Raw genomic sequence first — 11,858 nt, 5'->3', positions numbered from 1 at the left:
CTGTATAGTAGGTTTTGAGATCCGGCAATGTGAGACCTCCTACTTTGTTTTTCTTCTTCAGTAGTGCTTTGCTTATCCGAGGTCTCCCTTGTTCTAATTATTAATGGACATTTGCAGCTGTTCTCATTGTATCACATCAGTAAATGAAGGTCCAGAAAGCTTTACTCCATCCACATCATTAAGGTGGACTCTACTTTTAAGAGGTGGCTTTTCCCCAGTTGTATTATGAGTACCAACCTGAGGGGCTCACCTTCTGGCAGAATATCAGACAATGCTTCCCTCGTACTCATAAGGTATTCAGTGGCCCGTGTTTTCAGAAGTGGACCTTGTCATGTCCTTCTTTGTAGTCTTAGTCTGGAAGTACTATAGAAACCTCCACCACGGGCAACCCTGATGAAATACTGGTGCCATAGCTTCCAGCATCTCAGCAACATGCAAGCCATGACAGCCTGACAAACTGACAGACGAGTGGTAGAATCTCTGTGTACACACACATATGTACTCATATATAAGCTTTTCTGGTTTTACTTCTCTCGAGAATCCAGCCTGAGACAGGTGACTTCTGTCTATCCTTAAAACACTTTTTAAAATTAGAGCCTAAATTGGATGTTTCACGTTTGGTCCTGTTAGTGGGTCCTAGGAATAGATTCTATATCAAATCCTGAGACCCCCTACTCTAAATCCAAGATCCTTCTTTGGAGCCTCCTCGGGGTTTTGTGATGTCCAGAAAAAGGAGTCTCCATCCAAGGTCTCCATGGGTTTCTTCTGAGTGGCCACCTGATGCTTTGAAATGCTGATCTTCCACTTTGCAGCTGTGATTATTTGGCTAGCTTCCTGCCCAGACCAGCATGGTTCCTCCAAAGACACACTGCTTTTATAAAGTCAGTTATAACCAGGGAATTCTATATCCCTGAGATACTTAAACTGGGAGCTTTGTTTTCCTCAAGGTTCACCTGTGATTTGAGAAGTGGTGGGGGGAGGTGTGGTGGACTGAGACCATATACTCATAACTAACGATGACTAAGTACTCACAGCCAGGTTTTGTGTTAATCTCTTGTCCATGGATTATTTCATTTGTCCTCACCCAGATTCAGGTGTTTGGTAGTATCATCCCATTTTACAGAAGGGGGGAACAGATTAATTCATCAAATATATATTGAGAATCGTTCTAGATAGTTCTCTAAGAAGCAATGGACAGTGTTGACTAATTCCCTGCTTGCTTGAAACTTAATAGTTCAGAGTTAGGAGACAGACAGTAAATACATTTCCAATTATTTTAAATGGTGCCATGTTCTTGTTGTTGTTATGTGCCGTCGAGTTGGACCCGACTCATAGAGACCCTTCCTTGGGTTACCGAGGCAGTATCACTACGGAAGTAGATTGCCCAACCTTCCTTCCAAGGAGTGGCTGGTGGGTTCGAACCGCCAGCCTTCTGGTTAGCAGTCAAGTGCCTTAGGCACTATGCTATGAGAGCTCCTAAATGATGCCATAGGGGAGACAAAATAAAGTAGGGCAGCAGCGGGGGTGGGGAGAGTGTGCTATGTGTGTTTGTATGTGTGTGATGGCTGAATGAAGAGCTGAAGAAAGCCAGGGAGCAAGCCCAGAGGAGGAAAGGTTAAGTCAGGGAGAAGTGAAAACAGGCAGAGATGCTAAGAGTCTGTGAGAAACAGCAGATCAGGGGAGAGCAACAAGGGATGAGGTCTGGTGTGTGTGCAAAGAGGAAGGTGGGCACATCAGGAAGGGCCCTGTAAGTGTTTTTTCAATTGTTGTTGTTGGGAATATACACAGCAAAACATACACTGATTCAACAGTTTGTACATGTACAATCAGTGACATTGATTACATTCTTCAAGTTGTGTAGCCATTCTCACCCTCCTTTTCTGAGTTGTGCCTCCCTAGGACCCTGTAATCTTTTGTAAGGAATTGGGATATTACTGTGGTGGTGGTGGGAGACTGATCTGACTTCCATTTTAAAAAGGTCATTCTGGCTGCCATGTGAAAAAAGAAACTGGGGTGAGTAGCAAACCAAAACCAAACCTGTTGCCCTCCAGTCAATTCTGACTCAGTGACCCTGTAGGGAAGCATAGAACTGCCCCACAGGGTTCCCAGGGATATAAACTCTACAGAAGCAGACTGCAACATCTTTCTCCTGGGGAGCAGCTGTTGGGTTTGATCTTCCAACCTTTTGTTGGCAGGTGAGCTCTTAACCACTGCACCACCCGGGCTCTTTAGGGCCAGTAGAAAAAAGACCAAGGCCTCGGTATCATCTATGGGATGAGTAAACAAACAAAGCCCACTGCCATTGAGTTGATTCCAACCCATAGTGACCCCCATTGGGTTTCCAAGGCTGTAAATCTTTATGGAATCAGACTGCCTCGTCTTCCTCCCACCGAGCAGCTGGTGAAGAACCACAAACCTTCTGGTTAGCAGTCAAATGCCTTACACACCGAGCCATCAGAGCTCAGAGGATTAAAGCCTTCAGAGAAGGGAGACAGATAAGGAAGCTTCTGCAAATATTTCAGATATTAGGGAACTTGCCCTAGGTCACTCGTCTACAAAGAGGGCACAGCTAGAATTGATTCCTTCCCAGGTGATCAGACCCTAGGGCCCCAAGCTGTACCTACAACATCATACTTTCCACAGCCAAAATATATCCAACATCCACTATGTGGCAATTACTTTGTAACTCCTCACAAAAACTTGTAAGGTTCTGGGGAACATCTATTATGTGGTAGACAAAAGGAACCCTAGTGACACAGTGGTTAAGTGATTGGCTGCTGACTGAAAGGTCAGTGGTTCAAACCTAGTCAATTCTACTCTGTGCCATAGGAAGCCACTGGACAGAAATGGTTGTCTTTTTTTTCATTTTGGTTTACTATGTGGCAGATGTTGTGCAAGACCTTTACCGCCATTATCCCCTCTTAAGGTCGCAACAATATTTTAGAAGCAGACATTATTACTTCTAGTTTACAGCTGGGAGCAGCTGGGAGCTCTGGTAGCATAGTGCCTAAGGCACTTGACTGCTCACCAGAAGGCTGGCGGTTCAAACCACCAGCCACTCCTCGGAAGGAAGATGGGGCAATCTACTTCCCTAGTGATACTGTCTCGGAAACCCAAGGAGGGGTCGCTATGAGTCGGGTCCGACTCGACAGCACATAACAACAACAACAGTTTACATCTGGGGAAACCGAGGTTCCGAGGATGAGAGACTTGCCCTAAGTGGTTCTTTGCTGGGGTGTAGAACAGCCGATACAAGCCACTGGCTCAGAATTCCTAGTGTTTATTTAGAAACATTTGTAGCTTTCTTCCAAAACGTGTACCCCACAACTCAGAAGAAACGTAAATAATTTCTAAGATTTGAGGCGAATCAAGGTGCCACCAATTAAAAAATATATTGTAAACTAGTTTGAAATATACCGTTAACCGTATACACTCGTTTTAAAAAACAAAAATGTATACATTTGAAACCAAGTTTTCCATTCCATTTGTTTAAGTTACTGTAATAAAAATAAGCAAATATATAGGTCCTTGTCAGTTTTTTCTTTTTACAAATTAGGAGCCAAAAGGGAGTCGAACCAACACTAAAATTACCCCCTCGGCCTAGCGTTGATACAAGAGGTCGATTCCATCAACTCTCCATTATTAATGTCTGATGAGGTTCCACCCCTTCACCCATCCACTTCCTTTCACCAGCAGCCCTTTATTTATTTATTTTTTTAAATTTATGTTGTTGTTGTTATGTGCCGTGGAGTCGGCCCCGACTCATAGCGACCCCTCCTTGGGTTTCCGAGGCAGTATCACTACGGAAGTAGGATTGCCCAACGTTCTTTCCGAGGAACGGCTGGTGGGTTTGAACCGCCAGCTTTAAATTTATAGTGTTGCTCATTTGAAGGTCTCGCGATAGCCTGCCCTCTTCCCATAATTCCGTGCGCTCGCCCCTCCCTTTCTCTTTCCGCCATCTTTCCGTGCCGGTGAGTAGCTATCTTGGAGGATCCAAACCTCATCTGTCGGATATCAGCACCATCCCGCAGTCTGAGACTCCGTTTCTGTGTCCTGTGACAACACCAAAGCCCGCCTGGGCCGGGGATCCTGGCCTCGAGGAAGCCTGGACAGGCAAAAGGGAGAGCCGCACTCGGGCTTCCCACAATCTGCATCCTGGGGAACCCGGCGCGTAGGGCGCAGGCCGCAGGCTGGCGGGAGCTGGAGTCTCACCGCCCGAAGAGACGGTGACCCGGCTCGGTCTGCAGGCCTAGACCCTAGCTCGGCGGCTAAGGCTGCGCCTCGCCTCTGAGCAGCGAAATGCATTGGGGACAGTGGTGGAGGTGGGCTGTGCAGATTCGCTTTGGTGCGGCAACACTTGGCTCTTGGGTGGCTGAGGTTAACTCACAGAGAAGCTGCATTCTGCCAGGTGTCCTGAGTTGCTGTGAACTGGCTTGGATACTTTGGGAGCTGAGTTTTCTCCTTAGAAACGGATGAGTTTCCGGAAGCAGGGTGGATACCTAGAGCTTGAAACGTGTTGCCCTTCATCCTTAGGAGCTTTACGGTTCCGATTGAGATACCGAATTCAGTCTGCTGGCAATGAAATAATTGTGAACCTATTCGCCAGTGTCTTGTAAGCATGCTGGTGGACACAATTTTGGGTGCACAAAGGAGGACTTTTTTTTTTTCGATTTGGGTGAAAGTTGACAGGTGAAATTTGTTTCCAGTCAACAGTCAGTACCCATATTGTAACAGCTGTCTCCCACCCCTCCCTGTGGTTACTTTTTCCCTGGGTTGGACTTTCCTAAGCATATCTGCCCTTTGAGCTTTCTCCCTGTGCAGATGCTGCCCTCCGATCTTCCATGGTTGGTTGGTCTAAGGAGTGTGCCTACTTGGTGTAATTGTTCACCTTGTAGGCCTGTGGGGCTGGAAGCGATGGAGTGAGTTCCAGGCCTGAAGGGTGATCATAGCCTTGGGGGTTTCATTAGTCTCTGTCAAACCAGTAAGCCTGGTCTTTTGATTTTTTAATTTTGTTCCACATTTTTCTCCCACTCTACCTCGTATCTCTTAAGTTTGATCCCTTTCAGAGTGATTGTGCATGGTAGCTGGGCATTGACTGAGGTTCCCTTGGCTCACTAGTGCCTTGGACTAATTGTTTGCATTCAAGGATGGACGTTTTTGAGACATATAGATTGAAAGTGAGTTCGTTTAAGGGACAGTGTTAATTAACTACAGATGCTGCTGGATTTCAGAAATTTGGAAAAAATAGCTAGTGATTGCCAGCTCCCATTTTGAATAACCAATCGGCCATACCTTGTAATTTTGTTTTGGAAGGTGCCATTGGGTGCCAACTCTAAGAGTTTTTTGGGATTTTTGTCCCAGCTCTATTGCCATCATTTACTGTACCGCCTGATTTGTAGAAGAGTGATTAATGAATGAATGTGGGTCAAATTGTGCAGACTGACATCCCCGTTATCTGCTTGCAAAGTCCAAACATCAAGAATTATTCTAGGTACTAGGGATACTTGTGCAGAATTAGAAAGGATTGGTTTGTTGCGTCGAATGATTGGATGTCTGTAGATGTTGGCAATTAGAGTAAAACTTGGATTTATCTTTCCTGAACAGCCATAATGGTGCGCATGAACGTCCTGGCTGACGCTCTTAAGAGCATCAATAATGCCGAGAAGAGAGGCAAACGCCAGGTTCTTATCAGGCCATGCTCCAAGGTCATTGTTCGGTTTCTAACTGTGATGATGAAGCATGGTAAGTGTTGGTGTTTTGTTTTGATGTAATTATTTACGGAATTGTAATGGGTCATTTGTGGGAGGGAGAGCAAATGAAACTTGTCAAAGAATCACTGAATGAGGTAAGACTTCAAAGAAGGGGAAATCTGTGTTTTTGATTGTTGACCTCTTGTGTTTTGGGAGTTAACTAGGTTTGTGTCTCCTCTCCTTTAAATTACAATCACTGAGGTGATCTGAGGAAAAAGAACTTAGTGTTTGGGAGGGAAACAGCAGGAATACTAGAGGAACGAAAGATTTAGGTTTGTCAGAAATAATATCTGATACAGTCATTCATGTTCTGTAGGTTACATTGGCGAATTTGAAATCATTGATGATCACAGAGCTGGGAAAATTGTTGTGAACCTCACTGGCAGGTTAAACAAGGTAAGAATTGATCATTTCACATTTGAGAGCCTTAAGGATTCTCTAACATGGTATTCTTTTTTTTTTTTAATTGTGATGTGGGTGAAAGTTTAAAGCAAATTCTCTTTCCATACACAGTTCACATACACTTTGTCTCATGACATTGACTACAGTTTACCACAATGCAACAGCTCCCTTCCCACTCCCTCCGATAGTAGTTAACCTCTTTCCTGTGTCCTTCCCTCCATGTACTTTTGCCCCCTGAGCTGTCTCCCTGTGCATGAACAGCCCTTCTTTCTCCCATGATTGTTCTCTCCAAGGAGTGTAACTACCTCAGTGTTCAACTCATATGCCTGTTTTTTGTTTGACTGGAAACCACAGCTGTGGGTTCAATCCAGACCTGAAGGACAGCCATAGTCTCAGTGGTTTCACCAGGCTCTATCAGACCAACAAACCTGCCCCCCACCCCCCAAAATGATTTTGAGTTTTATTTCACGTTCTTTTCCCTCTCCATCCAGGATCTTTCACGTAGATCCCCCTCCGAATGGTTGACAGTGGTAGCCGGGCACCATCTAGTTCTGGTCTCATAGTCATATAGGCTTCAGATCGAATGGTGTATCAGTCACTAGGACTAATTGTTTCCGTGAATCTCTGGTTTTCTTCATCCTTCTTTGCTCTGGACGAGGAGAGACCCATTGTTGAATCTAGATGGCTGCTTGCAAGCTTTTAAGATCCCAGTCACTACTTGTCAAAGTAGGAGGTGGAACAATGTTTTGTGTAGTATGTTATGCCAATTGAGCTTGCTGTCCCCTGTGACTATGGCCCTGAGCCCACAGGTTCAACTACTTGCTCCCTCTTGGTAGCTGGCTGTGGCCAAGAAGTGACTACAACCATGTCAGCTCTACTATTCTCCTGGAAATTCTTACAGAACATAAAAATACACTTGTAGAGCCATTGTCTGCCAACCCTACACATGGTCTTGGGTACGGTACACTCTCCCCTTCATAGACATACCTAATAGTTCCGCCTGTCCACCCATATAGCCATCTCTAACATGGTGTTCTTAATTGCCTTTGGGAATACTGAATGATGGTGCTGTGCTTGCTTTGCCTAGTGTCAGTTGGCCTGAGTGTGTGGGATACAAGCTAATCCAAGGAAGGTGAGGTTTGGGATGAGACGAGCTGTGGTGGTACCAAATCACCATCCCCCTTGGTAGCTTGCATGTGGGCAGCCCGTGGCCACTTGTTATTGCTATATGCCATCGAGTCAGACCCGACCCAGAGTGACTCCTCAGGCTTTTGAGGTGGTATCACCCTCAAATATAAAGAAATCACTTTGTCCTTCCACTCTCAGTCGTCGTATTGGGTTTTTTGAATATACTCTTAATACTTACTTCTGAGTTTTTGCTGGCATAGGCTTTATGGGTCTGTCAGGTCTGTGCTGCCTTCAGTTTGACTTGTCACCTGCATAGGCAAGAAGATGTATTAAACTTCGTGGTTTAACTGATTGCATGTATTTCTGGGGCAAGTATCTTAAGTTGGTTAGGATCCCAGAGCTGCTACCCCTGCTTTCTGTGTTCAGATTTGTGGCATTTATATTTGCAAGGTGTCTGTCCCAGGACAGATGGGGCCGAAAACTGGCTGTAAAAGTGGCATGGAATAAGTGCTGCTTCTCACTGTTTCTGGTGTTAGAACACTCTTGTATCCTGGGTCAAGGAGGTTCCTAGTGCAGGGGAACCCTGGGTCCAAAGGATGTTCCCCACTCTTGCCTCTTCTTGGTGGTAGTCAGATCCCCCTTTCCTGCCTTTGGTATTGCTTATTTTACAACTGACCGATGCCCACACTTTATTTGCATGGTCCCACCACCACAAAGGGTGCCAGGCACTTTGTTTACTTTATTAACAAGTTATCTGATCATTTGCTGGGAGTTACAAAGTCTGGCTAGTCTAGTCACATTAAATAATTCACTGTACCACACTGGCCTGGAGAGAAAGTAAGTTCTGATGGCAGTGGCCATATTGGTAAGATCATTTCCTAGTAACTGAATCTAACAGTTTGTATTTTGCATTTTTGTTTCCAATATAGAATATACTTGCTCATGTGTGGAAACAGATAATGTCAGAATAAAAACTAGGGGATATGTGAAGACTGAGATTATTGCTGGTTGTACTGCAAAGTGGCATTTCAGTTGACTATTCTTTTCTTTTTGACCCTCATGTTCTTAAACTTTCTCTCTGATTCTCTCTTCTTAAAGTGGAAGAGGATGTGTGTCAGTATTTTCTAATTTTTACAGAGTTTAGGATATATCCAACAAAGTCTCTAATGTTAACTGGCCAGAGAGCTGTTTCCAGTATATAGATTTTAAAAACATCACCCCTGTTGCGTTTCAGCTACAGATCATGATGACTGTAGAGTGAATTACTGCTTCACAGGATTTTGTTGTCTGTAATCTTTAAGGAATCTGTTGTCAGGCTTTCTTGTTTGCTGTGCCACTGTGGGTGGGTTCAAACCACCAACCATTCAGGTTTGTAGTCGAGTACATACCATTTGTACTACACAAAAACCAAAACCAAGCCCATTGCCATTGAATTAATTCTAACTCACAGTGACCTTAAAGGCAGAGTAGAACTGCCTGATAGCATTGCCACAGTCTGTAGTCTTTACAGAAGCAGGCACATCTTCCCTCTGGGGAGTGGCTGGTGGGTTCAAACTGCTGACTTTTGGTTAGCAGCTGAGTGCTTAACCACTGTGCCACTGGGGGTCCGTGTGTGTGTGTGTGTGTGTGTGTGTGTGTGTAAAACTCGGTGGTGTAGTACCTGAGGCTGGCAGTTCAGACCCACCAGCCACTCCTTGGAAGGAAGACTTAAGCAATCTGCTTCTGTAGAGATACTGCCTGGAAAACCCAGGGGGGTTGCTATGAGTTTGAATTGATTCGATGGCAGTGAGTTGAGTTTTAGTAATACTTAAATTGTCCTTCAGAAGATAGGATCAATGGAAAGCTGCATTGGATGTTCAGTATAGGGAATAACTTGAGAGAAAGTAAATTTAAACAGAGCAACTCCCAAATGGAACTCTTGTCCCTTTGTTCTGTGATAAAATAGTTTGAAAAAAATATTCTAGGCTAAGAGGCAGTAAAATACTTTCAAATTTACGTTTTTTCATTTATAAAAGAGTGGTACCTGAGATTGCCTCTTGTGAGAAATGAGTCTGTTCTCTCTTATCCTTAGTGTGGAAATGTATCAGAGCTGGGACTTAAAAGTAGGTAGTGTTTGAAGGTTATAGGTTACTTAAGATACTTCTGGCCAGTAGGACCCACCTGAGTCAGGAGAACAGTATTCTGGTTTAATTCTGGTTGAATGAGGGGTTTTTGCCTTGTTGGTATGGGATGGAAGCCTTGGTAGCTTGAAAGAATAAAAACACGGTAGCTTGCTTGGAGAACTAGTTTTCCCATTTTCCTATTCCTGTGTTCCATCTGGTATGGGATAGTCCTTGACTCTTACTAGTCAAGTGATAGCATAGCTATAGAACAGTGGTAGAAACTGGAGAGTCTGAGCAGGCTTGCAGGTCTGGGGTGATTGGGTCTTTTGATAGGCCCATCTTTTAGCTTCTGTGGCTTTATATCTTTCCCTGGAAAAGCATAACATTGCTGAGTTGGTTTGTAGCTGGTGCGAAGGATGAAGTTCTGGCCTTGTAGCCTCTCCCTTTACTTTATGTTCAAGCCCTTTGGGTTTTTTTAATGATTTTCTTACGTAGCTGTATGAATGTGTGAGCTCGACTGCCTGCCTGCCTGTGTCACAGCCCCCAGAGCTGTCACTTTGATGGTAATCCTGAGTGTTCTGCCACGGTCATTTGTTGTGTGAAAACAGTGGGACACTTTATGTAATGATTTCAGTTATTTGTAGAGTGGTGATGTAAGCAGGGGATCATATTTAGTCCCAAAGAGGCTTTTAATCTCCTGAACTTCCATTTTCTAAAGTCATGTGGCAGGAATCCACAGGTAAAATCATGTAGTCTTTCTTAAAGCAAGTTGGTTTGACCATGGAATGTGGTTTAGGATTTGCATATAATTGATTAAATCCTGGAGAGAGATGGGGGCAGTCAGCTTCTGCAAAGATTACAGCCTTGGAAACAGGAGCCCACTCCACGGGGGTGGGTATGGCTTTTATGGGTTTGAATGATTGAAGTATATATTGCTTTGGTTTTGGAGGGATAGTTGTGTCCCAGAGGCAAAGAACTTTTTGTTAAAACTTAGCCTGGGGTCAGAAATGTAGAAGGGTGCCTCTGGCCTTCTGGAGCACAGCAGTTCTTAGATTTTAAGTTAGTGTCTGTGGAGCTTGTTCCTTAGATATTTTTATGTTTATTTAATCTAAAGATTTGAGACTGTACAAATTGATTTCAACCTTACTATAAAACAGTCGACTATAATCTTATTTAATATTTTGTCTCAGCTTTGAAAAAACATCTTGTTTGTTCTGGGACAGGTCCCCAGCCCATGTGGTGCATGCCGATGGCCTGATACGTATGTGTTGTCTTACTTTGGCAGTGAACTGCCTTGTGTTCTGCCACTTTTTACTTTTTTTTTTTTATTGTGAAAAAATCCATAAAACATTTGCCATCTCACCAATTTCTACATGTGTGATTCTGTGACATTGAGTACAGGTTGTGAAACTGTTCTCTGTCCTTTTCCACATCATTCCACCACCGCTAACACAAACTCAATGCCCCTTAAGCAGCAGCTACGCTTTTCCCCCTTCTACCTTTGGTAACCAGTCACAATCTTTGGTTTCTAGATACTTGGTTTTTTCAAATAAATGAGGTTATATAGTTTTTGTCCTTTTATGGCAAATTTATTTCTTTCAGCATGATGATGTCACAGTTCATCCATGCTGTGACATGTCTCAGGACCCTTGTTTCTCTTTATGGCTGAGTGGTGTTCTGTGGTGTGTACCATGTTTTGTTTATCCCTTCATCTATAGACATTCCTATAGTTGCCAGCTGGTGTATTGTGAAAAGTGCTACATAGGACTTTGGTATACAAGTTTCTGTTCGTGTTCCCATCTTCAATGTTTTGAGGAGCTGTCAAACTTTTCCAGTGACGGAATCCTTTTACAAGGAGCCCTGGCTTAGTGAAAGCATAGGACAGCTAACCAGAAGGTCAGCACTTCGAACCTAGCAGCTGTTCTGCGGGAGAAAGATGCGCCAGTTTGCTCCTGTGAAGACTTAAAGCCTTGGGAAACCCCATGGGACAGTTCTAATCTGCCCCATAAGGTTGAGTGGCAGTGGATGAGGGTTCCAGCTTTTCCACAACCGTGTAACACTTGCTTTCCATTCTTTTTGTCATAGTCATCCTAAAAGCACTGAGGTGGTAATATTTTCATTAACGTTTTCATATTTTTTGCTACTTTTTCCCCCTAGGCAGATTGCTTGTAGTGAGGGGTAGTCTTGACTCTGTTTTTTTAAATGACATGAGAATTATACACAGTGGGTATACATTAAATACTGAGTTGATGGTATGTGTGACTTATTGAGCAATTAAAAATACTGCCTGTATCCAGTTTTCCTGTTGGTGAAGTGCAAACAATATTTTGTGTTACCCTTTTACAGTGTGGAGTCATCAGCCCTAGATTTGACGTGCAACTCAAAGATCTAGAAAAGTGGCAGAATAATCTGCTCCCGTCCCGTCAGTTTGGGTAAGAGATGATTTCCTCATTTAAAGAAGTTAATACCAAAAGTC

General features: G+C 43.8%; 1 protein-coding gene across 1 annotated transcript in view; it reads left to right on the top strand.

The window, feature by feature from the left end:
* The first annotated feature begins 5,609 nt into the window (after positions 1-5,609).
* The window catches only part of RPS15A (ribosomal protein S15a), a 7,198-nt gene continuing 949 nt past the window's right edge, over positions 5,610-11,858 (top strand). Inside the window, exons 1-3 of the mRNA XM_007950583.2 lie at positions 5,610-5,742; positions 6,067-6,146; positions 11,729-11,814. Of these exons, the coding sequence (XP_007948774.1) occupies positions 5,610-5,742; positions 6,067-6,146; positions 11,729-11,814 (299 nt within the window). The remainder of the gene's footprint in view (positions 5,743-6,066; positions 6,147-11,728; positions 11,815-11,858) is intronic.

This window comes from Orycteropus afer, unplaced genomic scaffold (assembly GCF_000298275.1).
Source record: "Orycteropus afer afer isolate SDZICR_OR568_19922 unplaced genomic scaffold, OryAfe1.0 scaffold00281, whole genome shotgun sequence".
NCBI classification, from domain to species: Eukaryota; Metazoa; Chordata; class Mammalia; order Tubulidentata; family Orycteropodidae; genus Orycteropus; species Orycteropus afer.
Note: the sequence above shows the minus strand (reverse complement) of the source record. Positions and strands in the feature narration are given on the sequence as shown.